The sequence below is a fragment of the Amblyomma mixtum genome, chromosome 1 (genome assembly GCF_055824585.1).
Source record: "Amblyomma mixtum isolate Tamu chromosome 1, ASM5582458v1, whole genome shotgun sequence".
NCBI lineage: Eukaryota > Metazoa > Arthropoda > Arachnida > Ixodida > Ixodidae > Amblyomma > Amblyomma mixtum.
This window is the reverse complement of record NC_143012.1, coordinates 72469043-72496832: the sequence shown is the minus strand read 5'-3', so window position 1 is coordinate 72496832 and position 27790 is coordinate 72469043. Positions and strand designations below refer to the sequence as shown.

Here is a 27790-nt window from a genome sequence, read left to right as displayed (position 1 = left end):
TAAAGAACCCCAGGTGATCGAAATTTCCGGAGCCCTTCACTACGGCGTTCCTCATAGCCTGAGTTGCTTTGGGACGTTAAACCCCAATAAACAAATAAAAAAAAACCATGCTTCCAAACATTTAAGCCGATTTGCTTGCGTAACCGTGCAAAAATATTTGGTATTGTTACGCATACCTTGATCCTGTGAATTTTTTCTGCCAATTGCTCGCACGAATGCTTCCGAATTGACACAATAGAAACATATTGCTGTAAATTGTGTGTGGGTGCGCATCTGTCGGATAAATCTAAGCAAAAATCTCCACAAGTGAGTTCAGTGCTCTACGTGCGCGCACTATGCGTGATTAGGTTTTCGGTTCCAGAGCGCAGTTTCTTCAGCAAGCTTTAAACGCGTCTTCACGGGAACGCATGCTTCTAGCCTGTCCGAGCTGCGATTTGCGTTGACACATGATCTTACCTACGTCATCAGTCATACTTGCGACAATAAAGGGTCTCCTTCTGGGTCACATGTACAGTCTGGAAAAAAGTGATGCGCACAACGGTAGTTGTACAGGTTAGTTGGTTTGGCATGACAGAAAGGAACAGACGGGATACAGAACGATAGTAAGAAGGACAGTAATGTTCACCACTCGAGTTTCGCTTACATTTCACTGCCACCCAACTTTCCACCAACGCAGGTGTTCATCGAGATGTGAGACAGATACTACGACATTTCCTTTCCTCAGAAAAAAAGAAAAAGTACCGACCGACAGCGCCACGCAACCGCTTGCACACTGCACAACCTTTGATCAGCACACTAAATTGAGTCTACGAGATTAAATGCGTATATCTTTATCACAAATAAAGGAAGCCGCAGGGGTGGCTCAGTGGTTACGGCACTCGGCTGCTGACCCGAAAGACGCGGGTTCGATCCCGGCCGCGGCTGCCCAATTTCTATGGAGGCGATGTTCCAGAGGCCCGTGTGCTGTGCGATGTCAGTGCACAGTAAAGAACCCCAAAGGGTCGAAATTTTCGGAGCCCTTCACTACGGCGTCCTCATAGCCTGAGTCGCTTTGGGATGTTAAAACCCGAGTAAACCAAACTAATCCAACTCACCAAAAAATGAACAACATAATTGCGTCTATTAGACGATGAGTTAGGCTGGTCTTCCTGCCGAAAATTTTGGGGGATTTCGCTCTGCATTGAATAATCAACTTTCAAGAACCCACGTAACTTGTTCTTTGAAAAACGTGCCGTAATTTTCTTTTGTGTGCGTGCTTTTCAGAGATTTTTTATCGTTTTTAATGTAGCTGGCATAGCATTTAAGCTCGTATTTTCCCCAGCGTAACCTTTCTCATGTCGTAGGCACGTCCTGTACATTGCTTTGAAGTAATAAAACTCCCTCAAGTCTGCAGCACATTTTTTTTTACTTTTGTTCTTTAAAACGGGCCACGCCGGCCACGCTCCAAGCCTCTTCGTTCCCGTTCTTTACTACTCCTCCTGACACTAATCGTACTTCGTCGTCCACACGTTTACCGAGATTTGAGGCACTATAAAAACCATTGTTCTCTCGGCCGTGCAAGCCCCGGCTATATACCGAAGTGCGCTTAAAACTTCCGCTTCTGCTTCCCCTTTGATACTTCCATTTCTTACCTGAAGTAAAATTGCGAGATATATATGTCACAGAATCATTTATCCGGTCTGGTTGTCATAGAGCACTTGAAGCTGATTCCGCTAGCACGTGTGATGTAATCTAGAAGCTCACCTAAACGCCGAAAGGCTGGACTGTAATATACACGCCTGTTGCGTAGGCTTCTGCAATCGTTAGATGACGCCAGTAAGTCTTCGCGCTCTAGTTGTTCCGTCTAAAGCCTTGCATGGTTTCGTAAGGTTCGTAAGCTACACACAACGGAGGAAAGAAAGAACACGAAAAAAAAGGAATTACATGCGAGACAAAGAACGCCGCGAGTTATTTTTGATGACTGCGTTCCCACATAGTACATCGTGACAACGTATGCTGTCCCAATTTCGGCTATGGTCGCAGACGCTAGGGCGTTGTAGTACACGGAGAATGATGCGCTATACATGGGCCGGTCGAGCCTACGCACACAACAGCAATACAAAAAATGCAGTCTGCACGTAGTTAGGAGCCGATATGTATCTGTATTGCTGCCTTTCGTTGGCCCTTTCTCTTTCAGTCAGACCTTGCCTATCTGTCACTACTTACGGTCATAGGCTTCTATTGTTGTCAGTGCCCCTCGAAACATAGCGGACTCCGCAGTGACGACTCTATGCAAGCGTTGTATTCCTAGCACACCATGACACCCCCCCCCCCCCCCCCCTCCCGCCCTCTCTATGGTGTCCACTTTGAGACAAATGTTACTTGGACTCGTGTGAGCTGCCCTAAACACGGATGCTGTCTTTTGTCGCGTGTCCTTCAGTATTGGCCAATCCTCTCGCGACGACTGCATCTTCTGGTTCGATACGCCGAGGACACAGGGACATCGCGATTGTCTGTGATTTTCCACCGGGTGTATGAGGCGGACAAATTCCATTCGTTGTTTCTTGCACTCTGTTCTTGATAAAAACTGTGGAGCATTGTACAACTCCGAGCTCGTAACGCAGGATTAGAAGCTGTGTTTACCGGTCTATTGTCGGCATGCCCTACCATCGCTGCGCCGCATGTTTGCGCTAATTTGGATGCTAATGAGTAATTACTTCCTCGGTAGACAACCATGCTAGAATTCGCATATATTGGATTGCACTCAGGTCGTACCACAACTACAGTTGCGAGCTAGCTTCTCCAATTAGGTCGCGCATTGGTTAGCGTTAGCCGCCACGTCCACAGAGCTGTACAGTTTCAGTGTTACGAAATACAGAAGCGTTGCGACAAAACTCTACTCTCCCCCCATCCTCTCCCTGTGACGCATCCTGGGCTCCCTTTCATTCGCTCGCGTTCCCTAGTTAGCGTCATTTCGCTGTATCGGTGGCTAAAAGTAAGCTTTCAACCTTCACTCCGGCACATCTCTCCTCTGACCTCAATTTCGTAATGTCAGTCCAGTGTGACGTCATAGCATGGGCAGATGATGACACTGACAAGGCTTCCCCCCCCCCCCCCCCCCTCCCTGTTCTCCCGCCTCCAACTTGCGCGTACAAGGCCTGCCAGCAGTGTTCATCAATTCCCCAGCGGGCAGTACATGGCGTTCTGGAACGCATGCCAGAGGCGCGCTCTGAATGCCATTCAAGGTCGTCGTCATTGCGTTGCTCCTACTTGGCCGCGCAGTACGGGCAAAGGCTCCCCAGACGTCCATTAGGACGTTCCAAGACGCTTCGCGCATAAAAATAAACGGACGGCCCATCTTTGCTCAAGAATGCCGCCTTTTATGTCGTCGTCCTGAATGACTTCCAAGTGTACGCGTGTTCTTGTCCGTCCGAGAATGGCGATGATCGGCAGGCATTCCTCGAGCTCGTTCTACTACTTCGTTTGTTCTACCGTTTCTTACTTCTTCTTTCGTTCTCTTTCTTCAATGCGATGCTTTCCTGAAATGTCTTTCTTTCACGAAGGATGGCATTGCTTTGAGGGATTTTGCGTGTTGTCTGCTCTCTTGTCGGGCCCGCCCAAAATGCATCACACCGGAGGCCATATTTTGCCGAGATGTCGTTTGTAGGGCGCTTATAAAATTATAGGAAACGCCTGGCGCCAGGCCTAATGTTCTTTTGTTTCCCGCTGCGCGCATTTAGAGTTTCTGGTAGCGCCCATATATAGGGTCCGTATATAACCTTAAAGCAAAGATGAGTTCCTTTATGTGCTCTCAACAACCAAAACGTTGGCCGTGACCGTAACCCATTTTACACGTCGTTCGGGAAAAACACTCACTCGGCGAGAATTCTCACACATTTGGAAACACCTCGTGCCGAATGTTCGCAAAGTAGACCCTGTGGTCGTTTGAACACATCGGAAGAGAAAAAAGAAGTCCGAACTTACGTATGCATTATGATTTCACGGGCGCATAAAAATCTATTCAAATTATTGAAAAAAAAAGAACACCTCGGCCAAGGAAATTTGGCAATATTCGTACGCTTTACGACAGTTCTTCAATATTCCTTTGAGTTACTCTAAAGGACCACTGTTTATATTTCCTTCGCATTACATGCCCTGCCCAAGGCAATTTCTTTCTCTTGATTTCGACTAAGATGTCATTAAACCGCCTTTGTTCCCTCACCCACTCTGCCCTCTTCCGATCTCTTAACGTTACACCTATCATTTTTCTTTCCATAGCTCGCTGCGTTGTCCTTAACTGAAGCTGAACCCTCGTTGTTAGCCTCCACGTTTCTGCCCCGTAGGCGAGTACCTCTTGTCATACTTTTCTATTGAGGGAAAAGCATGAAAAGAGGTAAAATGTTGGAACTTCAATTTAAAAAGTCTATAACTTTCTATTAGCGATAAAAAGTCATTTTTAAGTTCTGTGACTCACAACTGTAAGTTCCAACACCTGAAAATATTACGTTCAAATTGGGGACTGTGCGGAACGGTTTCAACAAAAACCAGGCTCTCGAAAACGTATTCGCAAGAATGAAATTTGTTCAAATTTAGTCATATTTTAGGCGTGGATTTTGTCGGCGTTACATGTTTAAACAGCTGTAGTTTACAGAAGCTTAGTCAGTTTTCAGTCATTTTGGAGTGTGCAATGCTGGCGGACGAATGGCGATAAAAATGACGCTACACAACTGCGCACCCCAGTGGCCTTTGTATTAGAAGTAAGTTTGCGTAATATATGTTGCTGGTCTAGCTGATCATTTTCTGCGCAGTTGTGTCTTTTCTCCTTCCTTTTGTCCTTCGTACACCAGCGCCGCACAACACGAACAATCTAGAGGTTAACTAATTAGCATAGCAACATATATTACTTCAGCTCCTTTTCCTTAGGGCCTTAAGCCGGTCGCTATGGAGGAAAGAAATTTTTATGCAATAAATCTTTGCCATAAGTAGCAAATTTCCGTGAGGTTACTGGATAGTGATTGAAATTTTCTTTTGCAATCGATTTACAGGTACGAGGACCTTTATTAAGTGTAACCAATTTTATCCAATTTAGTGCGTATCCAATTTCGAGCGAGCGTACTTCGCTTATGACCTAGGTTCATTGTAGTAGTAGTAGAAGACCTTTATTCGGCCAAAATTTACAGGCCGAGCATGTCGACCGCCTGGGCGACCAGAAGCCGCTGTTCTTCCTCCCCTTCAGCGCCAAGCCAGTCGAGCCAGGTGGTGATGGATGGATAGGGTGGGGGGTAGGAACCCGACTGCTGAGCAGCCGGGCAATAGAAGAGGCAATGGGCCAGGTCCGCATAGATACAGGGGCAGTTGGGACAGGAAGGGTCCGATCAATAGCGATAGAGAAAGAGGCGAGACGGGGTGATAACTGCATTCATTTGGATGTGCCGAAGAAGGCGAGCCTCCGGCACCGTGAGCGATGGATTGCATAGTGATTGAAATTTTCTTCTGCAATCGGTTTACAGGTACGAGGACCTTTATTAAGTGTAACAAATTTTATCCAATTTAGTGCGTATCCAATTTCGAGCAAGCGTATGTCGAATGGTACGGCAATACAGCGCTGACGAACGGGACGGAAGACGATGAGACAGACACATTCGCTCTCCTTGAAGCGTACGTCGCTTATGACCCAATTTCATAATGACAGTATTGTACCTTGCGAGCCCGCGAAGCGCGGGAGGTTTCACTTCCAATAGAGTGCGCTGTTACCACGGAAAAAGTCTCGTACACAATTATCGCTGTGAGAAGGCCAACCCGGATATCAGCATTAGACCGGCCAAATCTGTCGTAGGACGAAAGATTCTCATCTGACGATTTTGTTGCGTCCATGAAACCTTAAAAGCCCCAAGACTTTGCTTAATACGAGAGCAAGATCGACGTTTGTCGTCAAACTTAGACACCAGCTGACTGGAGAAGAAAAAAACTGAACATGAAAAAAAAAATTCATTGTGTAAAGAGGAGACAGAGTTGCGCGGAAGAACAAAAAGAGAAAGCATCAAGTTAACACAGCAATGTGACTTGTTAATTTCGGGGGAAATTGCACAGATTGTTTGACCGATAATTGTCAATAGTTTATTTATTAACGTGAGAACATTACATGGCTCTGTCGCTTCAGCAAAACTTGTCCGCAAATTTTTTCCGCACCATTACGTCGTTCTCTGAAGAAAAATGTGTGAAAGGTTAGGTTAGGTTTATTGGGGTTTAACGTCCCAAAGCGACTGAGGCTACCAGAGACGCCGTAGTGACGGGCTCCAGATATTTCGACCACCTGCGGTTCTTTAACGTGCACTGATATCGCACAGCACACGGGCCTCTAGAATTTCGCCTTCAAGAAATTCAGCCGCCGCGGAAAATGTGTGGAAGTGTGATTGTGATAGATAGTGTGTGATAAAATGTCGCCCTTGGAAAAATTTAGTTGCTGAAGTTTGATCAGGTGATTAATTAAACGAAAAAAACGCGAAAAATGCACTTAGACGTCACAATAGCGATGGACGTCAGAACAGCCACGGATGTCGGTATGGTATGTGGACGTTTCGCTTTCGCATTGCTCCAATGCGGGTCGCCACAGTGAACTCAAAGTTTTGAATGATTGATTGATTGATTGATTGATTGATTGATTGATTGATTGATTGATTGATATCGATCGATTGCCTTCATACGTGCAGTCCGAACACGGTTTTCGCGCACAAAGGCCCCATACTTCCCTGCCTATTATTCGCTTCGCGAGTGCTGCATCGATTTAGTTACAAAGATCACCGACCTGCCCCGCGGCCGCCAAAACCGTTACGGCGCCCAGATGGAGAAGTCCACGTCGTTGTTCAGCCTTCACCGCATTTTGAGTGCAGTCTATGGTCGTCGGGGAGGTCAGCGCGGCGGGTTCACGTTCGAAACGATCCGACCACCGCCGAGACAATGCTTCGAGCACTTAGAAACGTGCCCCCGCACTCGACCCCCCTGTGCGTTGCGGCCGGAGGTGAGTGTCGTGAGGTCGAAAGTTCTCATTCGCCGCGTGCCCGCGCAGATAGCGAAGGAGGGAGACGATGGTACCTGCCCTCTGTGTCTTGTAGTTTGTAACTTTTCCTTCGCTGGCAGGGTAAGTTCAAGTACCGTGTTAACGCTAGTGTAAGCGACTTGGAACTGCAGGCTGGGCTTGTCTTATGGTACCTAAACGGCACTGTCAGAATAAAAAAAGGAAGAAAAAAAAACAGTGAACACAGTCTTGTAACTGTTTTTTATTCGTGAGTGCCTTTCTGTTTGTGGAAGCACGCTTGTTTTGTCTTGATGCATTTTACCTAGTTCAGTTTTTTATATGCCCTACTCCTGCTTACAGCCTCGTCTTCATGCTATCAGTACTGTGTACATAAATAAAGAAATAAATGCAGAAAAATAAATATATATATAAAAAGGAAAACCTCAGTCAACGCGCAGACTTTTCTCCGTCAAGTTCCACTTTTTTGCTCAGCTGTTTTAATTTTCAAGTATCGTATAACAGCTCCAACTTACAACTACTTTCAAAAGAAGTGAAAGTTTGCGCTGTCTCTGGTTTTTGCTTCTCCTCTACTATTCTTGCTTTGGTTTTGGTCTTTTGTTGAGTTTTCCTGCATTACTGAGATGCCCCACATAGGCCGCTTGAATATCCCTCTAGAAAAGTGCTGCTGTCCTGTATGTACTGCATTTCAGAAGGAGAAAATTATTGCTCTTTCGTATCTCAGCAGCATCCACATTGTTAAAACATTTCCGTCGAGTCTGATGAAGCGAAGTTTTCAATAAGAAAAATTCCATATACTTTTCGCATTCTCTCGCGGCGAACAAGTGACGACGAAAGCGAAAGCTCTAGCTCGCCCCGCACGAAGGCGCCTGCTTCCCAGTCCGCTGTTGTCACGTGACCACAAATGGTGCATTTTCAAGAACACCCCTGGGTGCTACTGGCCCCTATTCCTCTCTTAGCCCCAGGCCTCTTCGACATACTGCGACAACGGCGCTGATGCCAGTCACTAATAGAAACAAAAATGTATCTTCGATTGTGCTTACTCAGTATTGTGTTCGAGCCGCGCCGCAATTGCATGTGTTACTTTCTTACTTCCGTTGCAGCCCACGAAGCTTTGTTACCTATATTACGTATTCTCGGTTCACCTCCACTGACCTGATCTTCTTCTGTCAACAATGCGACCAACTTGGGCGGACGTAATTATATCAGTCTGATGAGTTCAGTTGTCACGTGCTCTACAGGCGATCAGACGTGTCTCTGCACCAAACCAATGTTTTTTCGCCTGCTCTATTATCCCTTATCTATTGCTTATCTCTCCACAGCTATACATGCCCTTAACTTGCCCATTTCTTCTTGATTTCGGATAGGATATCAACTCGCATCTGTTCAAGAGCGCGTTTTAACGCGATTGCATTGAAGGCCCGTTAACAGCGAGGGTGTTATCGGCGTTGTAAGCGAAAAATCATGAGCATGACTCTGGCAGGCAGGTGGTGCCCGGAGAGCAACCTAGGGGGCAGGTGGACCACCTAGTCACGTCATCACAACCTGCCCACCAGATTGTGAGCAAACTATCCATCCTGGTAGATGGCAGTTAAATTAATGATTGGTCACTCGGGAAGAACAACCTGGGTCGTACAATACCCACCGCTGGGAGCACCTGCCATCGCGGGGCTGTGGCGCATCGCTTAACCGCTGCGCCACTCGACCAGAGGAGTTTGAGGACAAGAAAATTCAAACAGCGCTGGACAACGGCAACAGGAAGAGGAGGAGACAGCACCGTATTTGTCTCCTCCTCTCTGTTTTCCCGTTGTCTAGCGCTGTTTGAATTTTCTTGTCACCATGGAACACCAACTCTCCCAATCTGCCGTCCTTCTAGAGTTTGAGGACTCCCAGGGATCCGTGAATTTAAAGTAAAGAATGACCTTCTGCATATATGGGAAATAACCCATTACGCTATCGTGTCATGCCCTTAAGGTGGTGGTTAAGTGTCCCATTGCAGTATTGCTGTAGAAAATTATGATCGCATTTAAATCAGCAACTTCTCCGCTTGCGAACGAAGGCAATGACATAACAGTGGCCTGAATTCGGGTTAAAGCGGTACGTGCGGTTGAGTGAGAGGTTAAGGCCACACATCGAAATCGAAGTCTGCTGCCTGCATTGTTGCGGAGCACAGCCGAAGACAGAACGAGCGGCCGAGAGTCATGCAAGAGTGGGCTCGAAGGTCTTTTGTCCGAGCTCGAGTACGCACCGTTTGCCGCTGGAGTTCACTCGCAAGGTCACTCGCTGAAAGGTTCAGGGACAATCGCATCGTCCTGTCCTTGTTGCTGCAATGGTTTGGCAGGAGCTCGGAACGTCGTGTAGCGAGCAGAAAAAGCGGTTCAAATAGACGTTGCGCTCGCTATCATTGGACAAGAAGTAAATGACGTCTACAGGTGGAACAAGTGAAGCCTATAGAACTTATCATTTGTTTATTTCGGAGGTCACCTTGTTGAGTTTGTAGGTACCTAAATATTTTAAACCGTTGCTCAAAGCTGCAATTCGTTCTATTCGATGAGCGGAACGGGATTTTTCTTCGTATTTTGATCCTACTCCGTGGCTAACTTAGCTCAATACGTGTACACTCATGTTAATATAGAATTCAGCGCAAAAAAAAACGGACAAGGGACGAAGTAAGGGACACAGAGACGTTCACGAGCGCTAACTACCAACTGTTTATTCATGCTGAAGTACAGGGGATATATAGGAAGGGAATGGCGAGCATGCGTGTACAGAGGTACAGAAGATGCACATCTGTCAAGCAAACAAGTTAATCTAAAAACGAATCTAAAAAAGCACATTCAGCTGAGTATATGACTGAACGTTGTGTCAGTGACACGTCTGTACACATATACTAATCTGAATGTGCTTTTTTTTTGCCGCCGCGGTGGCTCAGCGGTTATGGTGCTCGGCTGCTGAGCCGAAAGACGCGGGTTCGTTCCCGGCCGCGGCGGCTAGAATTTCTTTGGAGGAGAAATTCTTGAGGCCCGTGTACTGTGCGATGTCAGTGCACGTTAAAGAACCCCAGGTGGTCGAAATTTCCGGAGCCCTCCACTACGGCGTCTCTCATAGCCTTAGTCGCTTTGGGACGTTAAACCCCAGAAACCAAACCAAACCAAACCAATGTGCTTTTTTAGATTCGTTTTTAGATTAACTTGTTTGCTTGACGGATGTGCATCTTCTGTACCTCTGTACACGCATGCTCGCCATTCCCTTCCTATATATCCCCTGTACTTCAGCATGAATAAACAGTTGGTAGTTAGCGCTCGTGAACGTCTCTGTGTCCCTTACTTCGTCCCTTTTCCGTTTTTTTGCGCTGAATTATATATTAACATGCTTCACCAACTAGCCCGGCAGCTTGCTCTCCTGAACTGCAATGTACACTCATGCGGTTGTTTGCGACCGCTATCGAGACTAACTGGGCTTCATGAGTAGATTCTCTTGATTTTGCGCCTTTTAAGAGTAGGATTCGTTCAGTTTAGTGCCAAATTCATTCAGCGGCATTCACATTAAACTGCAACTTCTGGAACTTTTATTCTTTTATTTTTAGCCTTATATCATCTGTATGAACGACAAGACCTCATTTTTTGTGGATGCCTTCTCGATACCCCCTATTCCGCAACTTGTTTACTTTGTCGTCCGCGATAATAAATCCTGCCTGAGCTGCCACGGCTTATGCGCTCTTTCTACACCCTGTAGAACCTCTGCTTCTCATGCGTTATGTATATAAGGTATTGCAACTTTTTGCATTAAGAAATTGCGTATGTGAGGGTGTGGAAAATATGCCTCTTGTATAGATGTAACTATCACGCCGATTGCCTCCGCGCCTCCTGAGAACAGGCGACAGGTCAGCCATTTACCTCCCGATCTAAATTTGGCTTCCACCAACCTCCGCTCTGTCGATAATCCATAGTCTACTGGTGGAATCATAAGACGAAGGCATCAGGGGACAACAGGGAGTCAGCAATACAAGTTGTTGGGTTAATTGGTTAGGTAGAGAAAGAAGCAAGTTTGCTGCAATATGGTGGCGGCGGCTAGGGCAGGACAGGACTAATTGGTGTTGAATTGGAGATGCCTTCTTGCTGCAGCCCTTACAAAAAAACTTTTAGACAGTCTAGAGAGTGTCTATAGATTACTGTCTATAAAGTCTGTACACTGTCTATAGACAAAAGTTTATAGGAAATACAAATGTCATAGACAGTCTATACACAATCTATAGATTTATGGCCATGCACTTTTAGTAGACTTTTGTCTATAGACAGTCTATAGACTATGAACAGACAAAAATCAGTATCTATAGGAAGTCAATAGATTCAATAAGAAATCTAGAGACTGTCTATAGACCATTTTTTATGAGGGAGTGGCCATAACCTATACGGGGCTGGCGATGGTAAGGATACAATGATGACTCATCGCCAATCTTCAGTACTATCGCACTGGGTCTTCTTTTGCCGGCTTCAGTGGCGGGAACAGAGCAGATATACTCAACGCATCTCCCGACATTCCCCGGAATACACTTTCCGAAGCTATATTCGGCCTCACAACTCAGCACTCTTCCGCCTCATCTAGCCGCTCCACAGCAGTACACTTCCAAACGCACCGCTCAGAGGAGCCCCGGCGTGCCCTTTCTTTACCCATTTTCTCGTTCGTGTGTTCGAATATAGCCTCACTGTTTCCGCCGCGGCGCCGTCTTGGCCTTGCGGCGGGGGCGCCTCTGGGTCGTTGTTCGTGCCGGGTCGGTTCGTTCCGGTTCCGCCTATACCCCCCCCCCCCCCCCCCCCCGCCAGCAGCCCCCACAGTGTGAGCCCACCCTCCCCCACCAGGAGTCCTCGTCCCTCGTGGTTGGGAGTCCTTCGCGTTCTTCTGCGCTTCATTGAGCCCCGCGTTTTGTGCAACGATCCGAGGAGAGCCAAGGTCCTTTTTCTTTCTCCTCCTCCTCCTCCTCCTCTTCCTGCAGCCATCGTGCATACAGTCCTGAGCGGGAGTGGCGGTAGCACCCTTCCATACTCCCCCCCTCCGCCATCGATCCTTGGAAGCCCTTGTGGCGTTCGCCAGAAGACAGAAGCAGGCGCGAGCGTCAATGACGCTGCAAATGTACGTTGCCTTCACCGCGGGGCTCACTAGATGTCTCCGTGTTTAGCCGGTCCGTATAGGAGAGTTAATGCCTTGCAAGGAGCTTCCTCTGTGTTTTTCATTTGCTCTGCATCTTGCGCTGTTACATTGTAGTTTATTTGCCTCACACTCTAACTACATTCCATTGTTCTTCTGTTGTCTTCAATGTTTTCACGTCAGACCGGCCGTTTCGTGATAGCCTCTTACTCTGTGCAGAAGTTGTAAGGTATTGCGAATGGATAACATTCAGGGCTTGAGTCAGAACGAAGACAGGTTCGCCAGAAGACAGAAGCAGGCGCGAGTGTCAATGACGCTGCAAATGTGCGTTACCTTCAGAGCGGGTCCCACTCGATGTCTCCATGTTACGCCTGCTCGTGTAGGAGAGTTAGAGCCTTGCAAGGAGCTTCCGCTGGGTTTTTCGTTTGCTATGCATCTTGCGGCGTTACATTGTAGTTTATTTGTCTCACACTGTAACTGTATTCCATTGTTCTCCTCTTGTCTTCGATGTTTTCGTGTCAAACCGGCCGTTTTGTGATAGCCTCTTACTCCGTGCAGAAGTTGTAAGGTATTGCGAATGGATAACATTCGGTGCTTGCGTCAGAACGAAGACAGGTTCGCCATAAGACAGAAGCAGGCGCGACCATCAATGACGCTGCAAATGTGCGTTGCCTTCAGAGCGGGTCCCACTCGATGTGTCCGTGTTTAGCCGATCCGTATAGCAGAGTTAGCGCCTTGCAAAGAGCCTCCGCTGTGTTTTCCGTTTGCTCTGCATCTCGCGGCGTTACATTGTAGTTTTTTTGCCTCACACTGTAACTGTATTCCATTGTTCTCCTCTTGTCTTCGATGTTTTCACGTCAAACCGGCCGTTTTGTGATAGCCTCTTACTCCGTGCAGAAGTTGTAAGGTATTGCGAATGGATAACATTCAGGGCGTGCGTCAGAACGAAGACAGGTTCGCCAGAAGACAGAAGCAGGCGCGAGCGTCAATGACGCTGCAAATGTGCGTTGTCTTCAGAGCGGGTCCCACTCGATGTCTGCATGTTACGCCTGCTCGGGTTACTTGTCACGTGCTAAACATAATGTGATAGATGCCGTGTGATCGGCAAACATTCCATATTACGAAATAGGTAGCGCCTGATTAACCTATCATGCGTCTTGATCCCGTCCTTCTGAATCTCTAGTTGCCTGCGTTAAAAAACTTGTGAGCAAGTATGTATGAAGCAAGGAACAAAAATATATATAAAATCTTCGTTTCGCTTTCTTGCCAAGATGCCGAATAAACCTTGAACCACATGGTCGATTTTTAGTTGGCCAACGACCAAACAAAACGACAAGGAAAGGATATGTAATCGGGAACAACTGCGAGAGGCGTCGGCCCTGGAGCAAAGCCCAATGGCTGCTGGCACTAGCAATGAAGATGACAGTGACAATGACCATATCTGCCACGCCAAAGACCTGCACTACGGTTACGGATTGGCTCATTCTTTGATAGACTTCGAATGTCCGTTTTGTTTGTTTGATCTCTTCGTTCACTGCCCTGTACCCTACATCTTTCGCGTCTTTCCTGGGCTGCAATTTTTCATTCCTTTCTGCGCTGCCTTCGCATTGTGCCTTTACATTACGTCTCTCATTAGGTGGTATTTGTCGTCCAGACCACGCTTCACTTAAGCCTGATTACGATGAAGACACGGGCTTTCAGTTTCTGCTGCTCCTTTTCTTTATTACAGGCAACTCAGCATCGATTTATTCCGCCCTTGAGAGCTTCCAAGACCCTTCCCTGTTTCCTCAGCAGCTCCCACAAATAAGTGAATCCTTAATTCGCTTTTCCTCCGTTCCCTTCAATCCGCCATTCCGGCGAGACATTGTTCGGGCCCCTTGATAGGTTCGTCTGTCTCACTTGTTTCCTCCTCGACTTCACGGACTGCTCCGCTTGTTTCGGTCGTACTTTCCGCTCGTTATCTTCCTGAGCTGAGGTTACTTTGAGTGGCCATTGGGCCGTTACAACCGCTTATGTCAGAAAGCCGAATCGCCCCAGGCCTTATTTTTTTTTATTTTCTCCCTAAACGTGCTCTCTTCATTTGCAGTTTGCGCAGCAGTGTCGTCTGCTTTTCTCTGCCTCTCTGGGGATCCTTCTATTCACTTCGCTTTATATCGTCAGCTTTTATGTCTTACATAAAACGTATGCTTTAGTTCGTTCGTTTGGTCGGCTATACCTCGGCTCACGATCCCTTCACTTGCTTTGTGTGAGTGCCTGTTAATGTTCTTCCGTCCGATATTGCCTCCTGCCTGGTTTACGCGAGTAGCGTGGGCATTAGGGAGGCTGCTTTCTATCAAGATAAGGCAGAACATCACCCACGACGGTAATTCGCTTACACAAGTGGCAGATACATCGGACACATACTCTACCCTGCCACTCTATACTTTGTATAGAAGGACATAGAAGCAGATGTGATAAGGACCGAAAGATGTAGTCCAGAAGACTCCACGTGACTGATAAAGTGGCACTCCTGAAGCCACTAGTCCAGCTCTTCATGTCTCGTAAGCAGTTTAGTCCGAACAAAATGCCGAAAAATTATAGCATAAAAGTGAACTAGAAGATATTTACCTTTTAGATCTAGATTAGATCTAGTTTTATACCTTTTAGATCTAGTTAAAGACCTCGGCGTGCGGCGAGCCCTAGATGAATGAATAAATCCATTAATGAACTAATTAATTATTAATTATGGAATGAATGAATGAATGACAGCTATTAAATGTAATAGCACTGACTGCAACCAGCATCTCCACAACACTGGAATCTTGGGCCGAGAAATCTTTTTGGCCACGTCATAGAATGCACGCAACACAAATCGTCGCTATTTGACTGCATCTATACAAGTAATTTTGAAACAAGAATAAAGTTTCTTCGGGCCAAAAAACCACTCTAACTCGGGTCATTTCAGGTGAAATTTCGCTCATGTTTTGCACATTCTGGCTTTTTTATACATAATTTCTCAAGTACTTAGTGACGGAAAGGCAATAATTCCTGCTATCTTATATCCAATACTTCCGGCAATGTTCAGAAAACTGCATGGTCGCGCGACATGATGTGTCCCTCTCTTCTTACACCCTCTGTCCGCGCAACACGACTCTAACCCACTGATTCTGTCTGCCTGCTGTTTTCTCGACATCAGTTATCTCGACTGTCGCCAATACATCCGGAGTCGTCGTTCGAGCAGCGCCTTCCTTTTACACCTTACACTCTAAACATGATTATGTCAATACGGCAATAAAAAGAAAGTAAACTGTCCTCTACAGCATTCCATTTTAGAAAAGACATTGCGTTAGAAGACAGTTTACTTCCTTTATGCTCTTTTCTGTTTAAAGTGTACCCTACAGTGGTTCTACTGCTAATGACCAGAGCTGGTCCTTTAATACTACTCGTAGTGCGTAGACGGGCTAAAAAGAAAGAAAACAAGAGAAGTGGCGTAGGTTAAACAATGCTTTCCTCTAGCATGTATTTTTTGTTTTTGTTTTATCTCTCTATGGTCCTTTTATTGCTTCCATAGGCGAGCTCTGAAATGCAGTAGTTTACTTTTAAAAGTACTGCCATTTCTTAGAAATACACGTCCGATGCTAAAAGTGTGTAGTCATAACGGAGGCCGTGTTACTACTTAAGGGATTAACTGTCACTAAAATTGATACAGCCATACTCACAGGATAACTCATATATTTGCTTGCACTAAAAAGTTGAAGTGCAGGTTCTTTTAAAACGTAATCGCAAAATTGGACACCATCTCTGTGCATGTATCAACGTCTTCAAAATGTATCACCTGTCAAATATTGTTTGGGTGCCACTTGTAATGCTACGTGCATAGCCTAAATGAATATCTTGCCCAGTTTATGTTCATTCAGGATTGAGACGTCTGATCGCCTTAGCCCTATTATCTTTCGCAGCTCATTTATTGGTACACACGGATCCTTTTATTTATGAAATCGTTAGGCTTAACGCTTGTTTGCCAAACCTTATATATACGGCAGTTCATTACCTTGACTTCCTGGTTTCTATAATGCAACGTCCCCTTTCTTTTGGCACTTCGCACTAGTAAACTTCTCTTTGTCCCTTAATTATTTACCCTGCGGGGTCCCATCAACGTGAGTAAATCCAGCGGGCTGCATTGACTTCATTCCAGTTAGACTTCATTACTCGAGGAGCGAGCCGTCCTGAGTAGCCACTTCAGTTCAGCAATCATTAAGGCAGCGATTACGCATTCCCAGAGGCGGATTCTTCTCTTGGATGCGTTTATCCCGGGCACAGGGAGGAAATTGCTTATTCTCCGAGCAGACAGTAAGGCCGGTCGGAAACTCCTATTTATTTTGTTTATTTGCCTCTCTTATCGGCGCATGCGTACCTCAGAAGAGGAATTGTACTCTCAAAAATGTGTGGCTTGGGCAGACATCATTGGTGAAAAGACATGAACCAGTACAGTACAGTACAGTACAGAAATGGTTTGCAGAAACCGTTCCTGTAAGTCAACCGTGCTTCTTGGCAGATTAAAGTAAAAAAGGAGAATAAATTCTTAGTAGTTTCTTGTCGAAAGTACGCAGTAAGTAAATCGCTTCAAAGAAGTCAACAAAATATTTTCTTTTGTGTGGAAAAAGAAAACAGATCGCATCTGTATTCACGAATACGGACATGAAGAAATATGTTTTCATTTTAATCATCTTTCCATAAAGTTTTTCGAGCAGTTCGCACAGAGCATTTTTTCTATAATCTGGCATTCGGTTTTCATTGCGACACAACAAAGAACTCTTTTTCTTCTAGGGGTCATGGGTACTACGTGGTTCTGACATAAACTCAGGGATTTCCCAAAAGTACGGAAAGATTACTAGCTTAGGGTGACCAATTCATAGCTTTTCTTCTATGTCGTTACGGAGATAAATGTTTCATTTTTGAGTGCAAACTGTCATCGACCCCCCGGTTGCTTAGGACGTTTGTCACCACTGTCAAGCTCATAGCCGAGGGAAGCACTTAGCAACAATGATGGCGCTAAGAGGATTCGATAGGTGGCAGTAGCCACTCAAAAAATTGTGTCTGTCATCGCCAAAAATTTGCGGAGAGTAATTCCTTGAAAACCAGACGACGAATTCCTGATAATCGCATTACACAACAAATCTGGACAAAAGCATTTTTTAGCTGGAAACAGTTTAGGAACGCAATTTTATCACATAATGTAAGGTTTCAGTGTAACCATTAACATATATACATACCACCCGACCGCAGTCTTGAATCTTTTTTTCTGTTAACCTTTTCGTTATCGTCAAAAGCTTCCCCATTAGTTTCATATGGTAGTCCTAACAGCTCTATTCGGTCGATGGAAACACGTAAAAAGAAGTAGTATTGTTGTGACACATCAGAAGAATGGGTCTTTACCTTAAATATTTCCATAACAGTATCTTACAATCCTTCTACATTAAAAATTTTTATCCGAGAATGTTGGGCATGCAGAATGTGTGGCTCTCACCCAGCTGTATTTTGTTTATTTTATTAATTTTATCTTCATGAGGAATAATACCACCGGCTTACTACACTCCTCCTCCCCCATTCCATTGCGCCACCCACGCGAATATCCTGGCGGCGTCATCCTTTAGCAAGTGTCGAATTAGAGATGAGCTCTTTGGAATGCAGTTAGCAAACAGGTATGAAAAAGCGAGCGGGTAGACAATGGAGAGGGTGGTGTTTTGTGTATCCAGAGCATTTATTTTATAATAAAGTGAATGTATTATGACTTTCCCAAAGATAATTTCGCTCCATATGCAGAAGCCGTTTTCCTGACCCCTCCCCCCCTCCCCCCCCCCCTCCCCCCCTTCTCAGCATTTGCACAAGGCTTCTTCTGTTATAGCTGGCTCCGGAACCTCTTGCGTTCTGTTCCTCACAAAGCCAACACAACAAAAGAGCTAGACATAGAGTGTTTCTAACAAAGCAAGAAGCGTGGGAGCACTAGATGATACCTATTCCCTAACACGTGCACATATTCAGCGGGAAAAGAGGTGTTTCGGAACGCCGGAGGGAGCAGTTTGAGGGAGAGTAAAAAGGATACGAAGGGAAACTGAAGAATTGTAGGGAAATGAGAAAGAGCGAAGCGATGAGTGAAGGTGAAACGGGTGATTGTATACGAGGTCAAAGTTCGGCTTCGAAAACGTTTCGGGACAAAAACAGCGGTCGACTTGACATCTCTGCTCCTTAAAGCGCTTCCTGAAGCTACGCTACCTGTGGCGCCATCTCGCGAGCTTAGCGTGACACACTCACAATTGGCGGTATATTCAGCAGTTCAAATAATGTTAGCTTTAAAGTAGCTCGCTACTTCTTAAATATTCAAGTATAAAAATTTACGTTGCGACTTGCATCATTTATGTAAGCGTCCGAGCTGATCACCCGCTTACAGCGCATTTACCAAATGATCGGAAAACTTATTTTAAACATACTTGCGATCTCTTAGTCCAAAATAAGATACAGGGCTTTACGGAGATCTCCACTGCGGCATCTCTTTCTTCCTTTCTTTTTCCAGTTTCTCCTTTATCCTTTCCCTTACAGCGCGGTTCGGGTGTCCGCCGAGATATGTGAGACAATTACTGTGTCATTTCCTTTAAAAAAAAAATATTTTTCGTCTTTCACTATTTTCTCTCACTTTCCCCCAACAAGTTATGCGCTTTAGTTCTGCATGCACTAACCAATTAGTTGCAAGAGTGCAACGTGAAGATCAAGGTGTCGAGAAATGGTTGACAAATCTGCAAGCACTATACAAAACACGAAACACAAAAAGGGTAATACCAATCGCACGCACTAATAAGGCTGCCCCATCCTTTGGGTCGGGTACTTGGGACCGGCCGTATTATTTGTACATATGCGCTGCACTGTGTACTGCTAAAGGGCCCTAACTGTACTCCTCTGAATTATTTTCATTCCAAGATCGCCAACTGGAGAAAAAGGTGTTTCGAAAGCGCGAGGTGTTGATGCATGTCACCGTCGGCTTGGACTGAAGCGCTTAAATTGCGTTTTTCATAGAAAATAAATTTCAAGCCGTTTTTTGCCTTCACCTATGGCGAAGAGCTGATTGCGCCAGTAGCTGAAAGGCACTTCACTGACGACTTCTGAAAGTTTCATTCTGTTCTAGAAAAAGGTGTAATTTATCTTTGCTTTATTAAAAGATAACAAACAACTTACACAGTCTTCATGACTGTGCACCCTTTGCCCGCTGTAGAGGTGTCCATAAAAGTTAGTAAAATGGCAACTACAAAAAACTAAAATGAATCTATGCATGAAAACACTGCACTAAAGGGAGTTCTTTGCAGCTGCCAACGCCCCATGCAGTGTGCAGCCCTCAATAACTTGCCTAGAAAGCGATGAAATCTAGCCTTTACGCGGTGTCGGTGTCTGAAAACTTTTGTACATTCCGGCCCTTGAGCTCATACTCTCTAAACAGGTCGTAGTAAAACGGAAGTAAGCTGTCATCTAGCGTGCTCTTTTTTAGAAATGGAGTACGTATAGGGGACAGTTTAATTCCTTTTTACTACCATGTAGTCGTATTCGTGTTTAAAGTGCAGTGGACAATGTTGCTTGTGCTCACTACGTCTTGCTTCTCCTATATTTCAGGCCCTACCATACAGCCGGCCGTCGAGTCGTGGAGCGCGTAGCTTGGCACCCGGCGAGCTCGAACAGCACCGGTACCACCCACCGCCGGAGGCGTTCGAGACTCAGGACCCGCTCTTTCCACCTGCCACCCCGAACCCGCCTCCGCTCCAGGACCAGCCTCCGGCTCCTACACCGGTACGTTTTCCATCGGAACAGAACGTCTCGAAAGTGCTATTTAAAAATTTACGAGCTACACGCATGATCGCCTTTCACTGGACGACCTGTGGATGTTATCTGTTTATATTGGCCACGAGGAATAAAGAGGCGTAGTCCTTACTAGCCCAACCATGAACCGACTAGCCCAACATCATGTCTTACTTCCCGTTCAAGTTACACAAGGAATTCGTTTCTTACTTTTTTCCTTTTAATTGCGGTAGCATTAGAACTCCCATTATCGCGGAGTGGCCGGTGTTGACATTGGCGTGTGAAGACTCGATCGGTTGGCGGGGAATAAGCTGGATAAAGTCACCACTCGCATGGTCTGAACCTCTCATCGGCTGCTCTGCTTGCGGGGAGCGCAATAATGCTACCGCATACTCTACCTCATCAATCGCGTTGAACGCGTCTGAATTTTTACTTGTTTCTACTTTCACCCCCCCCCCCCCCTCCCGCCGATGTGCACAATAGCCTATCATGAATTGCCTGCTTAACCTCCCTGCCCTTTCTTTCTAGTCCTTGTAAATCTGGTAAGTACAGTGTGCGGCTCCCATTCCATCGTTGGCAGTCACGCTGCTGACGCTATAGCTGCTATATCAGCTGTGCCTGTGTCCTGTGTCCCTCTCTGTGTCTGCGTCTTTCCGCTGGTTTTTTTCGTTAGAACTATGTACCAACTGGCCCAGCTTTCTACCGTCTTTAATCATGTTGAAAAATAATGCGAATTAAATCGCTTCAGGTTCAGTGCCCATACATCTCCTCCCACTTCACCGCCCTTCATTGGCGCCCAAACCGACGCAGGTGCCGGGCGGTGACCCTTTTCCGCTCCTGCAGCAGCCGCAGGCATTTCAGCAGGGCCTGCAGCCCGAGCCACCGCGGGACTACACGGAGACGAGCCGCTCCTCCCTGTCAAGCAGCATGTGGGAGCTGAACGGGGGCGACGAGCGCCGCTACTCGGTGCCGCCCTCGACGCTGTCCGAGCCGGCCACTGCCCGGACTTACAAGACCACAGAAGACCTGCACGCATGGAGCATCTACAGGTGCGTGAGGCAGCAGCGATGAATTAAAGGGGCTGCGAAACACTGCTTGGGGGATACCGGCTATACTTCAGGTGGATTCTTTATGTCACACAGATGCTGACTTAAAAGAATTACAGGAATCGATGCACAGGCACGGGAGTTATTCAATGAAGAAATTTCGAAATACAAGCAAACAAAACGCTGCCCTTAACTCGATTTTGGCGGGGCTTCCCACTCCTATTTCGCTCTCCCAATGACGGCACCTGTCGCAACCAATCAAAACAGCCTGCCAGAGCACGTCGCGGAAGTTTGCACTCCATGGTTGCCTGGTCTCTGTAACTCGTTCTTGCTGAGACTGGCAGCGTCGTTTCCATGCCAAGGCCTCTGGTGATGTATTTTATGCGAAGCATACTACTTTAGCTACCACTTCAGCCCTTCACCGTGGTTATGCGCCTCCAAATCACGTGATACATGACGTCACACCACGTGACACGATGACGTCACGACAGTAGAGAAACGGGGGCCCACCTTGCGCCGTCGCTGTGGTTGTGCGCCTCCAAATCACGTGATACATGACGTCACACCACGTGACACGATGACGTCACGACAGTGGAGAAACGGGGGCCCACCTCGCGCCGTCGCTGTGGTTGTGCGCCTCCAAATCACGTGATACATGACGTCACACCACGTGACACGATGACGTCACGACAGTGGAGATACGGGGGCCCACCTCGCGCCATCGCTGTGGTTGTGCGCCTCCAAATCACGTGACACGATGATGCCACACCACGTGACACGATGACGTCACGGCAGTGGAGAAACGGGGGCCCACCTCGCGCCGTCGCTGTGGTTGTGCGCCTCCAAATCACGTGATACATGACGTCACACCACGTGACACGATGACGTCACGACAGTGGAGAAACGGGGGCCCACCTCGCGCCGTCGCTGTGGTTGTGCGCCTCCAAATCACGTGATACATGACGTCACACCACGTGGCACGATGACGTCACGACAGTGGAGAAACGGGGGCCCACCTCGCGCCGTCGCTGTGGTTGTGCGCCTCCAAATTACGCGACACGATGATGCTTCGCATTCTCCAGGCTTAACCAAGTTAAGCCTCAGCCATTTTTTTATTTACTTGTTTTGCAGGGCTTTTATTTAAGACGAACAAGTTGTTTTTGTTGATCTAATATAAAGCACCGACAGGTGACAAAATGTGTCTCTATTTATTCACACAATTTGCAGTAGATTTCCTGTTTGTTCAATCATCAAGCTCGCGCCAGGTGATGTCATATCCGCTGCTAAAATCCGCCACTGTGTGGGGACACCATCAGGGCCATTAATTTGTTTTTGGGAGGATATTAAAATATTAAAAAAACGGAATATACGCGGTAGTACCGACGCTAATAGCACCATTGTAACTCACTGTATGCGATCAAGAGGCAGATCAGTCAACTAAGATTGTGTTTCTGGGCCCCTTTAAGTTCGAAAGCGAGGACATCGTCTCAGCCAATCTCAGCCGCTTCACCAGTGTCAAAGCATTAAAACAATGTGCCGAGTTGGAACCGCTATCATGTCGACGCCATTTCGCTCGCCTAACCTTATTTCACAAACTGTATCACCACCCCACCCTCCACGACGACTTCTTTTTTGCCACACCCTGCAGTCTTTCCTCGCCGCGACCACGATAACAAAATAAAACGCATAACATGCCGTTCATCGCTTTACGCGAAATCATTCATTCCTCGCACTATAATAGATTGGAATAACTTGCCATCACACATAGCTACTGAGGCTAACTTACAATCTTTTCAGCATTCGTTAAAGCAAACCATGGACTAACAGATTTGGTATTTTTGTTGTATTATGCGCGTTTACTCAGTATTTTATTATACGTTGTTTGTTGTGTTATTTGTGTACATTACTAGCTTTATTTCATACTTCATTATTACGTGTATTTTCTTTCAAGTGCCTGTGCCATATTTCCATGCTTGTATCCCCCCCCCCCCGCCCCTATGTAATGCCCTCTCACGAGGGCCCTTAGGGGTATTGTAAATAAATAAATAAAGATCAGAACTTGCCCATTTTCATATAGAAGTCGTCGGGCATTGTCTCATTCCAGGCTTCATCGCGAAGAAAAATCATTAATAGCACCATACTAACTCATCATCAAGGCTTCTTTCTATGAAAAGCACGTGGGATATGACTGCATTCGTTGAAGTGGTTCATTCGCTGGTCCCATGAGAGTTGTCTATGTTGCTGCATTCGCAGGCAAAACCTGAATTCGGACTTTACCGACTCAGCGCTGGGGACGTCGGAGAAGTCTCAGCCGCCTTTCGGCAACTTCCAGCTGCGGGAGTCCACGGTGCACACCATCCTCAACCACCCCAAGTACGGCCCCAAGGAACGCAGCTCTGAGCTCGGCGTCAACGTCAACACGTATCTCAGGTATGCATACGCAAAGCATAACTGTACAACATCCTAGATGCACTGAACAAAGTTTCAGGCGGTACCACGACACTTTTGCCGTGATACAACGCACCTTCTCATAAGGGGCATTTTTTGTATTGCTCGTAGCAATAAAAGACTTAGTCTTCAGCCGCTAACTCTGAAACATGGTTCTGTATATGTAACGCTTTGTATTCGCCGCTTGTTTTGTGTAGAAACAAAACCCCAAGCCCTTTCCGAAAGCGAGAATTGCTAAATTGGAAAACAATAATTTTTTCGACGAAAAAATTACATGCATGTACAAATAGTGCCCTTGCTTCCTTCAGCTGTACAATTTTCACATATGATCACTCCTGTAAGCGTTAAGATTGACTCTGATCATTCGAGTGATTGCTATATGATTCATTGTGTAAACTGACAAAATGTATTAAACTGCTACTGCGGTAAGAAGTACCGCAAAAGCACGTACACAGATAGCACAGAATATCACATGGTTGCACCGATTATCCTCTTCATATTATCGGTATTAAGGTGTACCTGAGTTGGCAGGCTTTAAAAACTGGCATTGTTTTCACGTGCCTTCTTTGTTCATACAGTGTGTTCCAAAAATGACTGATGGATTTTGAAAATCAATAAAAAAAAAGACAGAATGAGATAGAATTGTATTGTTTGCGACCTTACGCTTAGGTAATCATGGAATTTTATCCCTTCAAAATTTAAATTTAGTTTACATCTCGACCAACAGGTGGAGCTGCAAGCGATCTGGAACAGGTATAGCTAAAACGGAGCATATTTGAGCTCGTCATTCCGTAGTTCGCCGTCAAGGTGATAGCTTGTGCTACTGAGATTGCAATTATGCTGTACCAAAATGATTTATTCCGTTGTACAGCGGGTGTTTATTGTGTTAGAGTTCCACCGCCTGGAACACAGTTTTGTTGAAACGAGGCGCAGTTTCCAAAGAAAATACCCGCCACCTGTTGGTGGAAATGTAAGCTAAATTTGGATTTTAAAGGGATAAAAATCCCTGATTTCCTAAGCGTAAGGCCGCAAACAATACAATTCTATCTCATTCCTTCTTTTTTTTATTGATTTCCAAAATCGATCACTCATTTTTGGGACACCCGTTATCTCTCCCTGTGTTCTTCTATGTGCATAAAGTGAACACTGGGTTTTAAGCAGTTTCCTTTTATTCGCTCCCTTTCTTCCGCGGACAAAAAGGTTCGGTCTTCCACGCGTCCTGCCTCCGCACCCGAGCTCGTGCCTTGGCATCAGTGAGCGACCTTCAGGCGTCACTACGCAGCCGCAGGGTCGCGAGAACTCTAGCGGCTACGACTCGAGCGACGATGACCATCAAGGCGGCGCAAGGCTGGCCAACGCCAAGCGCGCTCGCAGCGACCCGGACTTCCGAAGCCACGACCTGGTGAGCACCGAGCCCTCGGGGGTGGCGTCGGCCATCTCCGCGTACGAGCGACATCGCAAGCACAACCATCGGCTCAAGGCGAACAGCGAGGCAGACCTGATAGCCGGAGAGGAGGACCGGCACTGGGATGTCATCCCGAGGCCCGGAACGGCCTCCACTACCGCGGTGCCGCCGGGGTCCACGCACAAGGTGGGACGCATTGTCCTTCTACGCACCCCAAGCGAATAGCACGTAAACGGGACTAACTGCAGCAGTTACTCATTCAGACAAACTGTTAGAGCTAGAGAAGACGGACTGTCGTTGGCGATTCCTTGCGAGTTATTCTCTAAGGCAGTAATGATTGCGCTGTCAGTGATAGTTGGGCTGGTACATTTAGTTAATAAGAATAACACGTAAATGGGACTAACTGCGGCAGTTACACATTGAGACAAACTGTTAGAGCTAGAGAAGACGGACTGTCGTTGGTGATCTCTTGCGAGTTAGTCTATAAAGCAGTAATTACTGCGCTGTCAGAGACTAATAGTTGTGCTTGCACATTTAGTTAAAAGCGAATAACAAGTAAATGGAACTAACTGCAGCAGTTACTCATTGAGACAAACTCTGCCCACTCCCCTCTGCAATTACTGCAAGGCCCTGAGGGTAAATTAAAATGAAATGAAATTGCCCGGCGTTTAACCCGTTCTATTTTACTTTATTTTGAATAATAATCAATCAGTCATTCATACATGCCTTTAAAAGTCATTCATAAAAATCAGTAATGGCCTCACTGCATACCCTTACAAAAACGTTTTAGACAGTCTAGAGAGTGTCTATAGACTACTGTCTATAAAGTCTACACACTGTCTACAGACAGAAGTCTATAGGCAACACAAATACCATAGACAGTCTATAGACAATCTATAGATTTATGGCCATACACTTTTAGTAGACTTTTGTCTATAGACCATGACCAGACAAAAAGCAATATCTACAGGAAGTCATTAAAGTCAATTAGAAATCTATAGACTGTCTATAGGCCATTTTTGTAAGGACAAATCGCATGCATACACTCAAAATCAGCACCTGCAATGAGACTTGTGCTTAGCCGGCTCTTTCAGCCAGATGCTCTCACATTGCAACAATATATGAAATATTGTCATGCCATACCACGTGCCTTCCTCGCGTACTCCTTCAGGGTCCTCCCAGCCGCGCCGAGTCGCGCATGGCAGGTGACCGTCGCAGCGTGGCCGGCTCGCACATGTCCATGGGCTCCAGGGCCACCCCGCAGAAGCAGGGCCTGACCAAGAACTCCCTCTTCCCACGGGACTCGCTCTACTCCAGCCTGCCCGGCGGGGAGGCCGACATCTCCCTCGTCAAACACCCGCACCTGCAGGTGCGCACGGGGAGGCGATGATTTTGCAGACATCACCGCGAAACGATGCGTACAAGTGCTGCAGAAAGGCACTTCCCCCGATCGTTGTTGCCCCTCAGGCGTCTAATGATACATGCCTACACTGCAAGAGCAACCGTTGTAATCGCTGTTGTGCCCTTGGAATCACTTTACACCTATTCTCTCTTCTTCCGTTTTATCTTCTTCGCTTAAGATCAACGGGATAACATCTTCTTTGAATGTGTTTGGACAGAAAACCGCAGATGCGACGGATAACCGCGCCTTTCCACTGCTCGTGCATTTCTTCTCACTGCCCTCCCTTAAGCTCCCGTGTTGTTATTGTTGTATGTGTAAGGTGATGATGATGATTATGTCCTCAGGCATAATGGCACATACCCATGGCGGGGTATTGGCCAGGATGCATAGTGGATACAAACACACACATGTACAAAAAATGGAGTATGTTGATAATTTTGGGACGTAGAGCTAGAATTTGTACAAAACAAAAAAATATGGAAAAGGAAAAGTAGTGAATTCACCTTCTAGCAGAGGCATCTACCAGATGAAATTACATAATCATGAATATAATTGCACACTGGTTTCAAGGCTTATCCGTCGGCGCTTGCCCTGAAGGATTGGAGAATCAGAATAGATAGAAGAAGCCCGAGTCGAGCGAGCCCGAGTAAATTCTACGGAGAGCAGCGAACCGCCGGAAGAAGAGGAAAAAGTGTTCTATGGACTCAATTGCGCCGCAAGGCTCACAAAGGTTGATTATAGAAAACGCCGATCGGCATAAATAAAGATTTAGCCGCGGTAGCCTGTAGCGCAAAAGGGTCATGGACACCTCACATTGCCTCGAACTGCACATCCGCACACTCCAAGGAAATGCCAGGTGTTGACAATCCGCTGCAGCAAGAAGAGGATCATGGCTCAAGAAGTGGAGACGCTGGAATCGCTGAAAGCGTGCTAGAGTCAAGTAGGCAGTATTTGGGACGAACGGGTTGATAGGTCCATCAAGGGCAGACTTTGCTAAAAAATCAGCCCTCGCCACAGTGCCCAAGGACCGAGTGAAAGCGTACTTCTGTAATATGTGGAGGAATAAAAATTTCGTCGGGGCCATCTTTCTCTTCTCCTACTTGTTCCTCTTTTTCTTCCTCTTTGTCAGATCTTGGCTGGATAACATGTATAACCTGTCCTCCTAACAAGACTGTTATGTATGAACTTTAAGTTGTACTTGGTTGCTTATACGGTGCATGCGATGATGCATGGCAGCTTTTTGTTGTTATCTACGCGAACTTGCACCTAGTCTGCTAAGCAGGTTCACTTCGTACGACGGAGGCAAAATTATTATTGCAGGGAAAACTCAACGCGAAAGTCCTAGAAAGCCTGTCAGCAGGAAAACTGCCCCCCCCCCCCCCCCTTCGCTCCCTGTGGGGCACATTTCTGCAGCGACAAGCTGTTGAGGCAGCCGACGAAGTACTGTCTGTCATAGCCCGTATGCCACTATTTGGATTTCCTGCACAGTCAGACGTCTTCAAGATGAGGCGATG

At 46.4% G+C, this 27790-nt stretch overlaps 1 protein-coding gene across 1 annotated transcript in view; it reads left to right on the top strand.

Moving 5' to 3' along the window:
• Positions 1 to 27790, top strand: part of LOC149366774 (ATP-binding cassette sub-family G member 8) — a 323344-nt gene that overhangs the window by 275580 nt on the left and 19974 nt on the right. Inside the window, exons 4-8 of the mRNA XM_089552289.1 lie at positions 19793 to 19966; positions 20786 to 21024; positions 23275 to 23451; positions 24670 to 25060; positions 26046 to 26243. Coding sequence (XP_089408415.1) covers positions 19793 to 19966; positions 20786 to 21024; positions 23275 to 23451; positions 24670 to 25060; positions 26046 to 26243 — 1179 coding nt within the window. The remainder of the gene's footprint in view (positions 1 to 19792; positions 19967 to 20785; positions 21025 to 23274; positions 23452 to 24669; positions 25061 to 26045; positions 26244 to 27790) is intronic.